This window comes from Trichomonas vaginalis, chromosome VI (genome assembly GCF_026262505.1).
Source record: "Trichomonas vaginalis G3 chromosome VI, whole genome shotgun sequence".
Taxonomy (NCBI): domain Eukaryota; phylum Parabasalia; order Trichomonadida; family Trichomonadidae; genus Trichomonas; species Trichomonas vaginalis.
In genome coordinates, this window is record NC_067208.1 from 13406276 (window position 1) to 13425304 (window position 19029).

At 31.6% G+C, this 19029-nt stretch overlaps 7 protein-coding genes across 7 annotated transcripts, besides 1 other annotated feature; 1 reads left to right on the top strand and 6 right to left on the bottom strand.

Moving 5' to 3' along the window:
• Positions 1-249: 249 nt before the first annotated feature.
• On the bottom strand, positions 250-1481 carry TVAGG3_0858770 (uncharacterized protein; the record flags this gene model as incomplete). The annotated part of the gene is made up of 1 exon (XM_001319823.1): positions 348-1481. The coding sequence occupies one exon, from the start codon at positions 1479-1481 to the stop codon at positions 348-350; it is 1134 nt and encodes a 377-aa protein (XP_001319858.1).
• Positions 1482-1762: 281 nt separating this feature from the next.
• TVAGG3_0858780 (uncharacterized protein) lies at positions 1763-4578 on the bottom strand (the record flags this gene model as incomplete). The annotated part of the gene is made up of 1 exon (XM_001319822.1): positions 1924-3897. One exon carries the CDS (start codon positions 3895-3897, stop codon positions 1924-1926), a length of 1974 nt encoding a protein of 657 aa, XP_001319857.1.
• Positions 4579-6645: 2067 nt separating this feature from the next.
• Positions 6646-6693: a mobile genetic element.
• A 1516-nt stretch (positions 6694-8209) lies between these two features.
• Positions 8210-10456, top strand: TVAGG3_0858800 (protein ubiquitination; the record flags this gene model as incomplete). The annotated part of the gene is made up of 1 exon (XM_001319821.1): positions 8215-10404. The coding sequence occupies one exon, from the start codon at positions 8215-8217 to the stop codon at positions 10402-10404; it is 2190 nt and encodes a 729-aa protein (XP_001319856.1).
• Positions 10457-10510: 54 nt separating this feature from the next.
• TVAGG3_0858810 (3-oxo-behenoyl-CoA reductase protein) lies at positions 10511-11425 on the bottom strand (the record flags this gene model as incomplete). The annotated part of the gene is made up of 1 exon (XM_001319820.1): positions 10511-11425. The coding sequence occupies one exon, from the start codon at positions 11423-11425 to the stop codon at positions 10511-10513; it is 915 nt and encodes a 304-aa protein (XP_001319855.1).
• A 582-nt stretch (positions 11426-12007) lies between these two features.
• TVAGG3_0858820 (protein ubiquitination) lies at positions 12008-13224 on the bottom strand (the record flags this gene model as incomplete). Its single annotated transcript, XM_001319819.1, has 1 exon — positions 12242-12865. One exon carries the CDS (start codon positions 12863-12865, stop codon positions 12242-12244), a length of 624 nt encoding a protein of 207 aa, XP_001319854.1.
• A 363-nt stretch (positions 13225-13587) lies between these two features.
• TVAGG3_0858830 (RNA polymerase II transcription regulator recruiting protein) lies at positions 13588-14736 on the bottom strand (the record flags this gene model as incomplete). The annotated part of the gene is made up of 1 exon (XM_001319818.2): positions 14136-14636. The coding sequence occupies one exon, from the start codon at positions 14634-14636 to the stop codon at positions 14136-14138; it is 501 nt and encodes a 166-aa protein (XP_001319853.1).
• A 2301-nt stretch (positions 14737-17037) lies between these two features.
• TVAGG3_0858840 (ATP binding) lies at positions 17038-18999 on the bottom strand (the record flags this gene model as incomplete). Its single annotated transcript, XM_001319817.2, has 1 exon — positions 17093-18976. The coding sequence occupies one exon, from the start codon at positions 18974-18976 to the stop codon at positions 17093-17095; it is 1884 nt and encodes a 627-aa protein (XP_001319852.1).
• Positions 19000-19029: the final 30 nt, after the last annotated feature.

The following is a 19029-nucleotide window of genomic DNA, read 5'->3' on the forward strand; positions in this document are numbered from 1 at the left end:
TATTTATTTAGAAAAATTGATCAGTATATTTTCTTAGAATAGGAAAAATGAAATCCCACCTTTATAGAATTTTGTATTTCATCAGACTTGAAAAGTGCTTTTATGAAATTACATTGAAGAGTTGAAAATATGTTCAATTTCATAAACAATGAAGAAGGTTCTTGTTACTGTTTATGAAATTGTGCAAATGTCGCATGAGATACGCAGCGAATCAATTCTAGTTTTTTTCAATTAAACAATTCTATAAAGTTATAATAAACGCAAATGAGAATTTTCTTTTATTCATAAATAACAAATCTGTAATAAATGATTGAATCAAAAAGTCAATTTTTGAATCAATTATTCATTCAACTTTCTCTTTTAATGGTTTTCATTGTCTTTAAGATGTTTTCAGCCAATGATTTAACACTGCTATCTTTTGACTTAGTAGCATAGTTGTTGAATGTTTCTGTGTGTTTTGAGTAGAGATTGATCACTTGAGTTCTGTTTTTTCTCAAGAAAAACAACAAAATTTCCAAAGTTTTCGTGAGATATTGAGGACAAATGATTCCTTCAACTAAATTAAATATCATCAGAAGGAAATTTTTGTGCTCAAGAGAATTCATTGCATTGTTACTGAATCTGTTCAAGTAATGATGGAAATAGTTAATCATTGCCTCTTTGATGTCAAACAAATACGAATTTGACAAATCAAAAATTTTCAAACCAATTTCGTCAATATTTCCAATCTCTTGAGCTGTTGCTTGCAAGAATTTCAATCCTGGTGCTTGCCAAGCTCTTTCTTTACTTATCTTATTCAAAACAAACTCCTGTGTTCCGTATTCAATTATTTGTTTCTTTGAAAATTTTTGGCGAATTGCAACTAAAATTCTCGGATCATTCGAGTCAATTAATCTGTGATACAATGAACATGAATTCAATGTTAAATGAGGATATGTAAATGAGATTGTAGTGTATGCTTGAACGAATTCGGAATCGTTTAATTTGAATAACAAAGGGATGATTAAATCTGTCGAAATTCCTTCAACATTAAGTACATTCAGTATTATACTACCTACACCTTCCTTTTTATAGTTTTCACTGCAATAAGGAATGACATAATCTTCGATATCATTTATAGAAACTTGTGGAATGAACATAGCAAGTAATTTATGCCAATATTTAGCTAATGATGGATTTTCTATCATATTATCACTGAAAAGATCTAAAAATTGGTGAACATTCGAAAGATAAAAATCTCCTGTGATTTCACCAAGAAGATATTTGTATTCTGATTCACTTTCGAATTCTGATAATTTGTTAACGCATATACACTGATTTTTAACGAAATTTTCAACGTATTTTTGAATTTGCATAAAATGAGGGTTTTGATCTTGGATATTTGCAAGAAGCATCTTCTTCTTGATAAGTATGTCCTCATCATCGGAAAAATCGTCTTCATTTTCAAGATTTTGATAGAATACACTTGATTTGGTATACATTAATAGAAATGTTAGAAGCCTTATTGAAAATTTTATAAACTATAACAATGCAAACATGAACAATGCATTTGGAACACAAATTAATATCAAATCAAGTTTGAAAGAGTACATTGAAATTTTTCTTTCCTCCAATTTTTTCAATTGCTATTCGTTCACTAAAAATTTTATATTCGCTTTAGCAGAAAAGGATTGTAATACAGATGCTAAACAATATGGCTATTAGAGATAAAATTCAATGATATTTCATCGACCATTCCATAAGGATTAACACTTTTCATTGAATTTTATTCAAAAGTAATAAGATTTCTCGAGAAATGGAGCATTTTATCATAGGATAATTAAACCAATTGGTTAGACTTCAATTTAACCGTATTTTTTGGGAAAATTAAATCATGAAACTAAAAAACTAATGATAACTATTGCATCAACAAATAATAACCTTTTATTCAATTATCTTAACAAAGAAAACACCTTTGGTCATGCTCTTGCAAACCATATCATCAGCTAAATTGACTTTATCACCATTGTTAACTACATAAATAATATCGAGCTTGTCTGCTTCCAAAACTCTTCTCAGTTTTGCTTTGACTTCCTTGTATGGAGCTGCAACATCAAATGGAAGTCTAAAAGCGTCATTTGTAAGCTGGAGAGGGTTCAAGTTTTCAGCCAAAACGAAAGATAAAACAGCTGTATCAGGATGAACATGCAAAGCTGACTGTGCAAACAATGGAGATTTAACTCCTTCGAAATAAATCATCGGGCTAAGTTTCTTTCCTTCCCTTGTCTTTGCCAACATCTGTGGGAACATGTACAATTGCGGTCCTTGCTCTTGGAATGTAAAGAAATCTATATCTGGGAATCCGAATTTCTTTTGAGCGAAATTAACTAACTTATCAACAGTCTCGATCTGGTTGAATGAGAATGGAGCATCAGTGGCCGTGTAAGCTGGGTTTACATCAACAAATCTGATGCGAATTACGTGAGCTCCATCAGGAACCTTATTATCTGTAGTGAAATAAAATTCTAATGGCTCTGCTTCTTCTTTGTTCTCATAAAAGTCGATTTTTGCATCATCATCTGCAATTTGATAGGCTTCTCCATCCCAATAAAAGATATTTCTGTTCTTTTGGGGGAGGTTGAGAGCTGTAGCAAGGCATCTGTTGACGTACTCCCTGACATTTGAGACTTTCTGGAAAGGAGCGAAATTAACTTTGATTTTATAGAAATCTGGCTTCGTAAGGTTGACGAGGCTGACAGATATAGGCTTCATGTTCATGTAATCGTTCAAAAATCCCAAAGATCCCGTAATATCTCCAATTAATTCTGCATTTTCTTCTGGAATATCGATTGGAGGATGTTCGTAAGGACTGTTTTCATCTTTCCTGAAGTAAATCTCTGATGTCTTGTTTCCTTTAGCTACAAGATTGTTCCTTAACGATCTAATCGCGTTCTTGTATTCATCTGTGGATCTGAACTGTACTTCTGGCATCTTTTGGACGGCCATTTTAGCAGGATCGAAGATATTTATGTTCAATGTTCGTGGCCTTTCGAGAGTTACGTTTTCTGCCCTTTCCAGTTCGCGTTGTCTGACAAATGATGTTGCTCCGTGGGAGGATCCCTTGATAGACTGTGGAGCGCCTGGTCTGAAAAGCTCGACGTTTGACTTTCCCTGGATATATCCAACAAATATCGTTGGAGTTGAAGTATGGCGAGTTTCTTTTGCAAGTGTGAATTGATTAACAGGGTTTATTTCAAGAGGATCAACTGTAATCCATCCTTTTGGATCACTTAAGTACATAATGATCGAATTATCTGTTCCTGGATTTTTCGTATTGCAAATCATGAATAATTGGTACTGTGAACCACCAAATTCTGTTAGATCGAGTGATTGGCGTAATTTAAGAGGTGTTGTCACTGAATCTTGTCTCTCGATTTTAATAAAAACTAATTGTGTAGGAATTGATAGGTCTCCGAAATTTCTAAGCTTCTTGTTTTGTGATTTAAGATCTCTTTTGAGAATATCGTCGAGAAATTCTTCTTCGTTAATTTGAACTGTGAGATATGGTAAAACAGTATCTTCAAAATGAACATAAAAGTATGGCATAAAGTTTGGAACAACATTATCATTGAGCGCCATTGATACTTTGTATGCCAAGATCTCGTATGCGTCAAATAATGAATAACTTCGCCCAACACGTGGAGAAATTTCACGATTGAGAGTATCTGAATTAATATCTTCATTGCAATCTTCCATTTGCACACGAATATCTTGAATAATATTCAAAATTTGGTCACCAAAACCTTTTTCGATCTTTCTTGTTATCTTATCCATAATCGGCTTGACTCTAACAATCATTTGCGCTAAACATTCAACAGAATTGTATGGTGTGCGTGGATGTATCACACCTCCAATCATTTTTTTTATCCTTTTTTTTTTCTTCTACAGTTTACAAACGTTTAGGAGTTTAGAGAAACGAATTTTGGCTGATTTACCAGAACTAGTAGTATTAGAGAGCTCATCTTTAGAGATGAAGATTCTTCATATTAACTCTTAAGAATTCATAAGTTTTGATCAATTTTATATCTTATAAGCTAATTAATTTGGAAATAACTGTGAGAAATTGTTTTTAAAAACTATGGAAAATTTGTTATTCTACTACCACGCACTGAATATGAATTTCTTTTCGAACATTGCGTTGTTAATAAGCGGAGCTTATCTTCTTTAGCAATACCGATTTATATTGTGTGCATTAGGGTTTTTAAGCATAAATGGTCACTAACATCAGTATTCTTCGAAATTAGCAAGATATCATAGAGAAAAGCAAATGAGCAACATGAACTATTAGCCAAAACCAATTATTTTCTAGACCCAACACTAATACTTGTAATTACATAAGGATAAGCTTTTTCCTCGAAATCTTTTGATTCAAAAAAGTTGAACCGGACATCAGACAATCTGTGATTAGCATCCCTTCTCATGGATTATTTGATATGTAATATTAGCTTTCGATCTATCTTTGTTTTTAAATAATGTGATAAATTCATCATAGTTAATTATGTTTCAATCTTAAAAAATTATTGTCCACATAAAATCAAGCATGAATTTTATATTCCGATGAGGCTGTTGATGGTTTGGATAATTGAGAGGTAGGGCAACGATAGAAAATTTTTGGAAAAAAACTTCGGAGATCTTAAACGTATCATATTCCCTGCATGGTTTGGTATCTTCCGCCATGCGTTGTGCCAAACATATTGACACTTTCCAATAATTAATTTATGGTATGAGTCACAGAGTTAGATTATAAAAAGAAAGTAAATAATTGCAATTAGAAATCATATATGTCGGAAATCAAATGTTGATGAGCAGAAACCTTTTACTCATCATAAAAGAGATAAATCACTAAAGATTTGTATACATTAAAATTTGATATTTGGTGCTCGAAAACTGTCTGATGGGACTCCTCCAAAATGAACCAATCTATCGCTGAGGACCAAATTAGATGATGTGGATGGTGTATTCTCTAATTCTAACTTAGGAAGAATGGAACAAAACGAATGACGACAACAACATGTCAAACATAGATTAAATATCTATGAATCAATAAAGTATACGTGCATTGAAGGTGATAACGATCACTTGAGGCTTATAACTCTTTGACTAAATTATGCAATAATTAAATATAATCATTTTATATTTTTATACTGATAGTAATTAATATACTATCCTGCTTAAAAATGGTATGATCAAATTTGTTTGAAATTTAATTATGTATATGAAACTATGTCTTCTATATAAAAATCAAAATTTTCGGACGAACCTAGATTGAACCTTTATGAAAATCTATCATTTTTGTTAATTGAGTTAATATGAATCTTTTACATATGTATATATAGCATTGATAGCTTATATAATCATGGTTTATTCCATATTAACATATTTTTTCAGTTAAATTTGTTAATAATATCATGTAACAAATTATTCAAGATTAGAATGTCTACAAAATGCTAACAAATAAGAACAAAATACGATTTCTCGACTTAAATTTTAATATGGAGTAGTTTTTTGTTTAAATCTAATTAAAAATGAATAAAACTTATCTTGTACTATTTTCATTCAAAGATTTAATAATGTAAATCATGCATTTTCATAATTCAGTACAGTTCTTTTTAGAATTAAAGTTGATGAGGATGATATTTGTGATTTAAAATAATTTGTTAATGTTCACCTTTTATTCATCACCTTGTGGTATGCCTAAAGCAATAATTATCAATTCTGCTGAATTGATCAACTCAAAATTTCAAAAATGAAATTAAACAATTTGAATTTCACATGAAAAAATCATTTCGAAAAAAATTTGGAAAATCAAGTATTTGATAATTAGTCAAATAATCAATTTACATCGTTTTTACTCATAAAAAACAACTAATTTTTGATTTTGATATCATATTTGATAAATACTCATTCCAGAGTTGACGTAATGTATTAATTATTGTTAGAGATATTGCTTTCGCAGCAAAATTCTTATTTCATGAAAGAAAAAAAAATATTTTATTCCAACAAAAACACGTAAACAGATGAATGGAAACGTACTATATTTTCATAAATGTAGTAATCAGCGTGTCAGCTTTTGTTTATCATGTTCGAGTCAAAATGTATTAACTTGTAATAAGAAATATTCGAAGATTATATGAAGTATTGAGCATTCTTTGTAGAAATATTTGTAATTCATTACTAACATATATAATAAAGTTGTTTTTTTTTCCTTATTGCAATAATTTTGTCTGATTTTAATAACTTTTCATGTATACGAGTTGTGTGAATATGCATCATAATATGCGTAATATACTTATTTGCGACGAATAATGTGGTTGCATAATGGGAGGTGCTAAATTTTGATTTTTAATATGGGCTTTGGTATGTATATCATGTTCTTATCTCAACGTAGGAGTATTGGTGCAATATGATTAAAATTTACGAGTTGATCTTAAATTGAATAATTCTGGAGTATAAATCACAATGCAGCTAATTCTATGTTAAAGATAGATACAGATTGTAGTAATCAATTAGGGAGTACAAAATTCATTCTTTCATTTCTGTCGTATTGAGCAGAAAGGAAGAGATCATAACCCTAGGAAAAAAAGCCCAAATTTATCACTTTTCATAGTACGTTAAACTCAATTCGCTCGGCGAATGCCGAGCACACGTACTCATCATTCAACATAATATTCTCATTCTTTGGTTATTATATGCCAGACAACACAAGATTTCAAAGAATTACTTGAGTTTTAATTAATCTTAATCCGATTTTAGATTTATCGAGAACTCCATCATCACAATCACATACTTCAGTGCGGTAACTACAATTATCCATATACAGAAGGAAGTTCTTTTCGAACAACTCATTTGGAGTCTGTTTTGGAAAGAACTTCTTTCTGTCCGACTTAATTTCATAGTTCCTGATCAACCAAAAGACAGAAACCACACACTATCTACTTAGGAAAGGAGTTCTTTCTAAATCTTCCTTAAATTGAGATTTTACGAGAGATAACCCTTCTATTGCACTTAAAAATGAACATTTTGATATCTTTAGTATCACACATGGTCATATATAGTTTTCATCTACATGAATACATTCTCTTTCGAAGTCTCTCATTAAATGGGAGGCTTCGAAAGATGAATCGTTTTATTCATACAACTTTAAATCTCGAACACATTTAGAGAGTGAGTATATCATTTTATTCTTGTTTTGAGTTTATTCTGATTCAAAATTGCAGTGAAAACAGAAGTTCACACATCATATCTGAATGTGAGCTCATCTATACTTATACGATCTCAATACCTCCACTCTAAGCATAAGAGGTGAAGTTATATAAAAATTATCAGATGCGTTGAAGTCTCAAAAGTATTGCCTGAATGCTTGTTTCATGTTTGTCCAAGTAGTTTCAATGAATAAATGTATTGTTTTTTATAATTTCGATTTATTTTTAGAAAATATTCAATATAAACCTTTATTGTGTTATTTACATCTCATAAATTCTCTGTCTAAATCATATAAAAGCGCGTTTTACCCCTATGAATCAAGAAATTCATTCAATATTCATGGTATATTTATTAAATTTATACGATTTACTAATAATCAATATTATATCCTCATAAATAGCAATATATTTTGGTAATCTATGATAATCATATACAATATTTGAAATCAAATTTTCATTAGTTTAGGTTCCTTGTTAGTAGTAAACCATTATATTTATTACTAATAATAAAATCTATGTGTCGTATTGAAATTCAATAAAATTACTTATTCGGTCCAAAAAAACAAATTAGATAAAATTTTTCTTTTTTATGTAATTTTTGTTTTTCATTTTTCTCAAGATCCTAAGTTATGTTCCAACTTTGGACATCATATCCTATCATGCTAGGCTATATATTATAGCATATCCAAAAGGCAAGGAAATCTATCAGAGAAGCCTTTTTGACCTATCGTTGCCCTACCTCTGATAATTGTGAACGCCACAAATTCAATCACTCAACCAAATTGTAATTATTGTATGCATAGCCTTGTTAAACATTTTTATTTAACTTTCTCAAAATTGGCAAAATTTGATTTGATCAACACCTGTGAATTTTTCATGTAGGATTCGTAGATTATTTTATCTTTGCATGTCACATATTGATAAATCAGTTTTGCTTTGAAAACGCCTTGTCAAAAAATTTCAATTGTAGAAAATGCAGGTTTTGAAGTGCGGATGGTGTAAAAAAGAAGGCCACTTTGTTAAAAACATCAAAAATAGATTTTTAAAGCTCTCACCAGAGAAACTCTCTTATTATACAGACGAAGCAGGTAAATTAAAAGGCGAAATTACAATATACGACGAAACAAAGTTCATTAGCATGGAAACGCCCGAAGGTCTTCCAATGTTTCTCATAGAAGGTAAAAGAAACACAAAATATAAGATTTTCCCACCATCTTTAGAAGAAAGAGATGATTGGCTAATGGTTCTTCGAAACTGCGCAAAATATCAAAGTGGATGCAGAAATCCGTTAGTTAAAGAATCAATGGGAAAGATCTATACGAATTATATTAAGACAGCGGATTTACTTGCCAAAGCTGATGATGGTTTGTCAATTTTCACTATAAACTATCTCACGAACAAGGTCAAAGAATTCGTTTACACTTATAAAGAAGCTTTCGAAATGATTTCGTATTTTGCTGAATTGAACCCATTAGAATTGAAATACTACATCAAGCTCACATCCGCCCTCATCAAGAATCTTGGAATTCTTGAGCCAATCGAATCACTCGGTTTCACTCCAACTTTTCAACGCCTTTACGAACAGTATAAAGACGACAACGAAAAGGGAAGGATGCAGTTTTACCCAGGTGGTGATGTGAGAAACACAATCATGAAGGATGATTACTCGTATTTCAAGATTTTACCTCAAGCTGAAAATCCTGAGCGTTTCACAGTCGGCGACATGTCATTACTCGCATGTGCTGCTCGCTACGGAGCTGTCAGGATATTCAACAATCTCCTAAAGAAGTGTAAAATTGACCAAATGGTTGCAACCATGGCTTATGTCGGCAGAAACGCAGAAATAATCGCAACAGTACGCAAGGATTTCCCTAAAATTAATATCGATATGGTTACAATTATGGGACATTATTGCAGAAACGCAGAATTATACGAATTTACGACTTATAAGGACGTAACAGCTTTTCCATGGATCGCCGTACTTACCGGATACAATATGTTCGGATTTTTCAACAAATTGTTCGGATTAATCGCGTTAAATGATACAGATTGCGAAGGCAACATGATTATGCACGCAGCAGCAACCGTAGGCATACAAACCATCATTAATATGCTTATTGAGTTTGGTGTTGCTGTAGATATGCCAGGAAAAGACAAAAAGACGCCATTTCATTTGGCAATTGAAAATCTAAGGTTTGAAGCAGCCGATATCTTACTTTCCAAGGGTGCAAATATTAATGCAGTTGATGCCCAAGGAAATACAGCATTAATCATGGCTTCTTCTAAAAATAATCTTGATACAATTGAATACCTCATTAAAAATAATGCGGATATTAACGTTATTAACAATGAAGGCATAAACGCTCTTGCGGAGTCTGTTCGTAGCAACAAAGCCGAAGTTACAAAGTATTTGTTAGATCATGGCGCTACAGACTCAGGAGCCAAGATCGAAGGCCAGGATATTCTCGAGTTTACAGTTGGCAAGGAATATATGCACATTTCGCGCATTTTAATTGAACACGGCGCCAATGCAGATAATATCTCCATCGAAAAGCCAATTAACGGACTCCCTCCTTTAGTATTTGCCATCCAGATCCAAAACATGCACGTCTTGAACCGCATTCTTGAGTCACATCCCCCTCTTGACGTAATTATTCAAAATAAATCCTTCCTCAACTTCGCCATTGAAGTTGGAGACCTTGAAATTGTTAAGGCCCTGGTAGAGGCTGGCATAGATGTCGATGCAAATCATACTTTGGCTGATGCTATCAAATATAACCATGAAGATATCGCAATTTACTTGTTACAGAACGGAGCAAATGTTGAATCCGAAAATGAAGAAGGCAAAAATGCTAAGCAAATTGCTATAGAACGTGGTGCCCAGCAATTTTTGGATTATTTGAGTAATCCAACAATGGAAGAGCCAAAATCTAATAAGACAAAGCAACAGGAAACCCAAATAACTGCATCTTCTTCATCAGAGAAGGTTTCTGAACCTCCTCAAGAAGAAAACCAAGATAATCAGCAACAATTCAATGAAGAAGAAGGCCAAAACGAGCAAGAAGCTGAAGCTGAACAAGAGGAACCATCGAGTTCCATCAGTTCTTCAACAACAGAAAATGATAACGAGGAAGATGAAAAAACATCCACAAGCAGCGACTGAAAATTATTCTATTTATTTTTGTATTATGTAAACATTCCATTTCTATTTAAAAAAAACGTTAATTTTGAAAAAAATAATTTTATACGAAAAAATATGGAAAATATCATTATTTCATGTGCATTTTGGCCCAAACAAAGAATCTATTAACTAAGTTTTGACCAACTTTGGTGATAAGCCAATATCCGAATAAAGAGAAGAGAGAAGCAGAGCTGACATCAACTTGTATGCCGTTACCCATTGTATAAAGCATCATATCAGCGATATCTTCATCTTTCAGTAAAAATTTTTGGGTTTTTTCGATGAAATTCTGAACAAACTGCGGAACTTTGTTAAAGAACATGGATCCAGCAAAAGGTCCTGGATGGATGGCCTGGAAATGAATATTTGGTGCTTCATTTCTCATTTCTAATTCAAGGTGTCTGAACATTGAAGACATGTAGCTCTTTACTGTGCAGTACATCTGGCCTGTTCCGAAAATAGCTTCAGCAGCTAATGAAGCGATTCCGTAAACAAGAGTTTCTGATTTACGTTTCTTACTCTTTTCAATGATGTATTTGTAAAGAATTGTCTGGGAAATTACCATAGATTCAATAAAATCGATAAGCTGCTTCTCAGTAAAGTTAAAGAAGTCATCAACCATTCCATAACCGGCACAAAGGAAGTAAACGCCAATATCCTTATCTTCCATTGCTTTGACAACGGTATTAACAGACTCTGGCTTTGCAAAATCAGCAATAACTGTTTCAAACTGAACACCAAGTGATCTGCATTGTTGGGCAACAGAATTAAACCTTGTTGTATCACGACCAGTTCCAACAATGTTCAGACCATCTTTTGCTAACTTCAACGCTAAGTGCTTTCCTGTTCCACTGCTTGCTCCAGTTATTAAAACCCAATTTGTGTTATATTTCTTCTTAATATCTGGCTTCTTACCGGTATATCCTCGAATAAAACGAACGATTGTATTTAAAGAATGTACAATTCCAAGAATACCAAGCCAGAAGAAAAATATCTCAAACATTTGTCACTTTTACAACAAGCTCAAATATTTCTATGAGCTTTATTAATTACAAATCAATCAAAATCACTTTGATATAAGGATATATTTTTGAAGTTATTTGGAGAGCATAACATTCATGGATGCTTTGAAATCTTATATGTGAGTCATTTCTTACTGTAAACTATTATAAAATCAATAGTTTATTGACATATGAATTTAATTCACAGTATTTTGAAATATATGTAGAGCACGATGATAGTGATGTTTCATACCCATAATATTTGGCATGAGATTGCATGATCTTTTTGTTATAATATGGCAATAACTGACTAGGTTTACAAACATGAATTTAGGCCATTAAATTTGATAAATTTGATTGTTTAAACGGTCTGTATCGTCTTTCATATCATGTTTCTTTACTTCGAAGCGATTTTGGCGCTTCGAACATGAAAAATTTCATAAAAATACAACTTGAGTTCTATTAAATGCTCATATGTAGGGCACTATTACCTCATAGTATGAAGTCCGGATATGCTGTTTTTGCTCAATCTTGAATTGAATAATCTAAAATTTTATCACAAGCATTGTGTTTTGGCTGCATTCAATGCAAACAATTAGTATGTAAAACATATTCCTTGGTTTATTTTGTAATCTAGATGTCTCTTAATGCTAAATAATTTTTATTAAAAAAATATGAGCTAAAAAATAAAGCATTATCATTAACTATAACGCTACAAACCAATGTTAAACATTTTATTAAATCATAATAGAATAATTTTTTATCTGATAATATAACATAAACGATAAGGGAGATGATAAATATGAGTAGAAATAGAATTATAAAACAATGATAATAATGAAAATAAAAAGATTATAGAGTTTGTTAATATCTTCTCCATTAGCAATTAAATAAGATGCAACATCATAATTTCCGAAATGCATACATTCGGTTATTGAATTGGGAAATTGTCCTAAATTTGATTTAAGGTACTCAGCAATTTCATAGTTTCGATAATTCAATGAAGTATTAATCATGTCACGAAATGATTTACCTTCTTCTATCATTTGCATAAAAATTGTATTATTTCCGCCTTGAACAGCATATTTTTCGGAGTTATCGGTGTATTCAGCTCCTAAATTTTTCAAGTAATTGAAACACAATTCTGATCCGTATTTAATTGCACAGTCAAGTGGTGTGATATCTTTAATTCTCTTATTAATATCAAGATTTGGGAATTTAGATTTAAGTTCATCAACTTTATCACATAAAATATAGTATAATGGAGATTCTATTGGATATTCAAATTCGGAACATTTGCAATATAATAACATTGCTAATTTCTCATTTTCTGGTTTGATGATACATGAGAATTCGTTTAATATCTTTTGGTAAAGTTCTGATAATAATTTAATTTCTTTAACATGAATTTGTGAAATAACATCAATCAAATGAAGTGACATTTGGATAGATATTTTTTGTTTGTAATGAATTCTATAATTTGCGAAGATACTTGTAAAAAATTATTGGAATTGACACTCCAAATCATTTTTGATGCTTGATTAGGGTATTCAAATACTTCAAATGGCTTAATGCTACCAAAATCACATCCAATTTCATTTTCAGATTGCTTAGAGTTTAACATGCTTTCCAAAAGTTTTGGTTGTATTGCTTTTTTGTGGAAAAAGTGACAATAATATTACATCATTTAAGGTATCACCGCCCTAGTTTCCAAAAAAAATCCGTTATTTACCCCCTGAGTTTTTAGATTTTGATCAGTGTATGTTATATTTAAGTTTATTCATAAAAATATCAATTCTATCATAGAGAAAAAGTACATTTAAGTCCAACAAGACTGTTATGTATAATTTCATATTGACAGCGGTTCAAGAGTGGGTCGCCTTATTTTTATGATAGCAAAGACGTTTATTTCCAGAAAATACTTGTATAATCATTGAGAAACATATTTCACACACTCTGTATGTATATTGGATTAATTCAGATGTACTTTCTCAAAATTTTTGAATCATCAACACAATAAATTGAATGACCGCTAAGTTTCATTCAATTAAAAATGGTACCAAACAATATTTCATGCAAGATATTGCGAAATATTTCTGAATACACAATAATATATTATTTTGATACTATATATATAGTGATAAATATTATTGCCGCCCAAAAAATCACGATTTCGATTTTTCTCGAAATCTAGCCTTGAAATGTAAATTTATTTTACTAAATATAAGCATTATATTATATGCTAATGGACTTTTTGCAATCGTCCCTATTAAACATGTAAATATAGTCCCCACAAAATCGGAGTTGAGAGGCAATTCAACTCACTACTGAGATTTTGGGACCATAATATATACTCCTCCAAAGTTCTTTCAATTTCATTGAAAGGGAGGGGAAAAGGAAGTGATATTTTGGAGTTTATTACTTATTGATCGGAAAGAATATATAATTAGCTATGAATATTGAGCATTATGCGTGACAATTATATCACAAATCTGAAATTAGATTTGAAATTTAACAAAATTAGAAAATTTAAGCGTAAACAAGCTGATATGGCAATGAAAAATTAACTACTATTAGGGTGAAATTCTAGTGATATCATTTAAAGACATTTTCTAAATGATCATTTTTCAACTTTTTTGGCAAAACTTAGAAGATTAAAAATAATCTAATAATTAGGGATAGATAGAAAACAATTTATTAATATAACAAATTTCACATAGTGAAATCGAATGATTCCGAAATATCGAAATCAAAAAGATCAGCGCAATCATCAAATATTGGCTGCTGTGATAAATCTTCTGTAGTAGATTGTGGAACAATAGGCATCTGTTCGTTCTCTTGAATATATTCTGGTTCTGATTCTTGTTTTTGTCTGTTTCTCTCTTTCTGGCGCATAAGAAGAGCATAGCGGCTTTTAATATTAATATCTGTACGACCACTGAACTGTTTAGCAATCAATGACCATTTGTGACCATGCTGGTTCACAAGATTAATAAGCTTTTCATCATCTACTTTACTCCATGGGCTACTGTTAAGGTATGGTGCAAGATAGTTTTTATAACGATCTCTGCACTGACGAGCATTTCTTGTTCCCATGTACTCACTAACTTTCTTCCAGTTAGACAAACCAAGAACTTGGACAAGAACTCTGAGCTTTTCATCTTCAGCTGGTGTGAATTTATCCTTTGGGTGTGGCTTACCAACAGGCGACATCAAGTAAAATGAACTTTCGAGGAATTGAGACGCGATTCATTGAAGGAACAAACGACACAGAAATTTTAATCATCATTGAATTTTCTTTTCAAAAAAATTTACAATATAAATCGAACGCAGAACCAGAAATCAATATAAAACAATATTGCAAAGAATCGCGTAAGCAAAATTTTTTATCCAGATATTTTATTCAATGAGCTATCTGAAAATCTGATGTCTCTCAAACATCAGTAAAATGAATATGGCTTCAAATCAATAGTTTGATATCATACTATATTTGGCTAGATATGCAACATTGCATTAGTTATGTTTTTGAAAGTATGTCAAGCAAAATTTGAAACTGTATTGGAATTTGAATTACTTACGGAGAAAGAAAAATGTCTTTAAACAGATAATGTTATAATATTTTAATAATAAAAAATGACACTAGATGGGAATGATCGATTTTGAATAGTCTTAGGGAATAATGCCTTTCAATTTCGAAAGTTTTAGTTTTTAAAATTCTATAAGGGTTTCGTTTTGCGAAAAAAACGTACAATACGCAATTTCGCTAAAAAAAAACATTTAGCTAGCAATTTCGACCTTTGACTCCACTCAAGACGTCACTTTTTTAATTTTGCGGTATCATATTTTTGGAAAATCTTTATGAATATTATATAAAAAGTCTCTTTAATATCTATATTTCGTATTTTTATCGATTTATAAAGTTTTTGCGAAAAGTATTCAATTATTTTTGCTATTTGGTCGGGTAAATGTCAGATTTGCGACATTTTCTGATATGATATTCAGATTCTACGTTGATAATAATGCTTATAGAACCCTCTTGCTATTGTGTCAAAATTGCGAAACCGATAGCAAAAATATCTCGCAATATCAAAATTGAGATATTGAGTGAATTATGCATTATAGAGATTAAAAATCTGATTTGTGAAAACATCTCATCAGTTTCTAGCTAATTCAAAAATCTTTACTATCTTATTCGATTAAAATGAAAAGGGAATAGTTTCATTATGCTTTAAATGACAGCCTTATAATATAATCATAGTTTTCGCTCAATATGCAGCATTTTTTTTTCGAAATCTATGGTCAATGTCCTAAATACTGATTGCTTTGCATTCATATCTCTTACATTTTCTATACCCACATCACTATTCATTGCTATTCCTATCTTTTTCATTTTTGTTTGTTTCTCATAATTTCTCAAAAAACATGATAACTTGATATTTGTAAATATCATACTTTATAACGTAAATAAGAACTTGACCTATTAAGAAAAGCAGTAATGAAAAGAAAATCTGAAATTCATAAAAATTACAAGTTTCTGATGACAATTAGCTTAATTAAACCAGGTACAAGATTATATAATTGTATTTTCTATCCAATTATCCATATAATATCTTATCCAGAAAAAATAACTTGATCAATACCAAATGATTTTTTAACTAGTAAATAAAGTATTTTCTTTACACACACATTGTATATCATAGTTTTTTTTTTGGTTTCGCAAAACATCCAAAAACAAATATGCTATAAAAGTGACAATTTTAGCAAAACGAAACCCTTAAATTCTATTAGAGAATTAGTATAGAGACAGAATTCTTCGATTCCAAAAATTTGAAAGCTGTTAAAATCAACTTTTGAACTCCATTCAATTATCACATTCAAAAATTGATAGATATTGTGGTCATCAATTAATTTGATGAGTATATATGTCACTAATAAAAATTTAATTTATAAAAATTCATCCAAAATCTTTGAATTTTTTCTGGAAAGAATTTACAGCTTTTATTTTTGGATATTGCATAACATATTTGTACGCATTTCAATTATGCTATAATTAGCAAATAACGGTTTTTCTTATAATTTGAAAGCATTTATGGAGATTTCATAATTTCCGCATTTTAGCATGATCAATGTTTTAGGTGATCAACATATAGGATATTGTGTTACCGTACGGACCTTCAAATTGTGGCATCATAGAAAATCTTGAAACAAAATCTAGAATAACAGTGAACAGATGAATTAATCAATAAGAATGACCATTTTAGAAAATATATCAATGATATTCTTGATGATCTCTATTCTATTCTGTATCATCCTCATTTGCCTATTTCAAAATATTATCTTTTGTTGAATTGATGATATAAAATGGTCTTCTCCATCATAACAAATACATTTCACCAGTTTTTCCTTGTTAATTTCATTATTTAAGCTAAAGATCGTCTTTTGAATGATTGATACATAATTTTCAAACATTTATCAATGGGATATATTGATATAATCTCAATGTGGTGTTGCTTTTTAGCTTTTAATTGCTATTTACTAAAAAATTTCGATGATTATTTTCAATTTTGATGAATTTTTTTGACGTTTCATCAGAAAAAGATTAAGGATATCGTCATTGCTAAAACAAATTTCAAAATTTACTATGACTAAAAAAAATTATTTATTATTTTTTATAAATCCGTCTTAGCTTCCTCCTTTGGCTTCTCTTCTTCCTTCTTCTCCTCTTCCTTTGGCTTTTCCTCTTCCTTTGGTTTTTCCTCTTCCTTTGTTTCTCCTTCAATATCAGACTTCAAATCCTCGAAAATGTCGTCCTTCTTTGGTTTTCTGTGGTTCTTCATCTTTTGAACAGCTTCGAGAAGGTATTTAGTGCTGATCTTGAGGTCAGTCAAAGCGTCTTGTAAAGAAGAGATAGAACGCTGTGTAATTGATCCATCCTCCATTGCTAAGACGTATTTCTTGAATCCGGAGTACAAATCTTGTGGAAGAGATTCAATTGTAAGTCCTTTAGCGTCAAGATCCATTTCAAGTTGGTTCTTTACGTTGGAAATGAATTCAATGACCTTGTTTACCTCATGGCGGCGCTTCGATTCAGCATCAATCTCATTAAGAGCAACAATTGTGAAATTAATTGATTGTCTTGAGAAATAAGGGAAGTCCTCGTTTCTATCGGCTGTCATGTACTTGCAGGAATCATCCTTTCCGTGGAGGCACCATTCAATGTTGGAAACTTCTGGATAAGGTGGGTTCATTGTGAATTTTCCATATGCTTTGCCGAAGAGTGGTGTCTTAAATGTGTTCTGATTGGTAAGCTTCAAACGCATTTCGTATGGATAGACTCCTTCTGGGCAATATTCAGGTGGAATTACGACATCAACTAATTCGCACTTGGAAGTGTTGACAATGAGCTCTGGAAGGCATCCACTGCCTCTTGTGCAGTATTTAACGTGTGTTTGGTCGGCAGCAAGTTCGACATCTCTGATTTGCATCTTATTAACAATAACACGTGGGATTGGGATGATCTCCTCGAACATGGAACGATAGTAAACGACACCGATAGCAATCATTTCGGATGGATTGAACTCATGGAGAATTGTTTTAACTCCTGAAGCCTTTGAGACAACGTTGTTGATGAAATCAAAGCGAGAAGCACCACCAATGACTTGAACTTCATCGATTTCGCGTGAATTCTCGCCAATTGGATATTCTTGTAATTTAGCTTTGAATTCCTTAGCAACGGACTCGATTGTAGCTTCCATAATGGAAATTGGCTCCTCAATCAATTTGATATAAGAAGCAGAGGTTGGCTGGTTGAGAATCTTGCGAGCTTTGTTCATTGAGATATTCTTTGCCTGGGAAATGGCTTCGGCAAAGTAATAGCTTCCGGAAAGCTCTGTGTAGTTGTAGGATGATTGGTTAGCATACATGTGATTTGTATCATATTGGAATGTAAATCCGTAAGCTTTAACAGATGTCGCGCCAATATCGACGAAAAGAACATTCTTCTGGGATTCGACGAATGTTGTGTACTTTGTGGCCGCATAATGAGCAACAACAGCCTCAGTATCATCGATAATGTTATCGAGTTGAATATTTGAGTTTTTCACAGCAGATGTAAGAACTCTACGTTGGTGTGTTGTCCAATATTGAGGAACTGCAAAGCAAATTGCTTCCTTGTTCAAATATTGGTTGGCAATGTTTTGAATCCAAACAGAAGCCATTTCAGCTGGAGTGGTATTGAACATGGTGACGAATGGAGAAAGAATACGTCCTAATGCACGGAAAATAAACTCGAAACCATTGTATGGCTTATGTTTGAGGATTGAAAGTGCACTATTTCCATATCTAATGCCGGCTTTCTCAGTTGAATTGTCTAATGTGAAGTTGAGTATTAATTCTGGCTTTCTGATGGCAATTGCGGCTCTCCAATTTTTGCCATTTGGATCAAAACGCATTTTTGGAATGCCCTTGATGGTTGGCTCAGCAATCTTGACATATTCGCTACCAACATCCATCGCTACGTATGCATAACTCAGTAAAGTGAGTAATGCGAACATTTATAAATGTCAATTTTTTTGTATCACCTCTTTTAATTTTGCTCCATCATTTG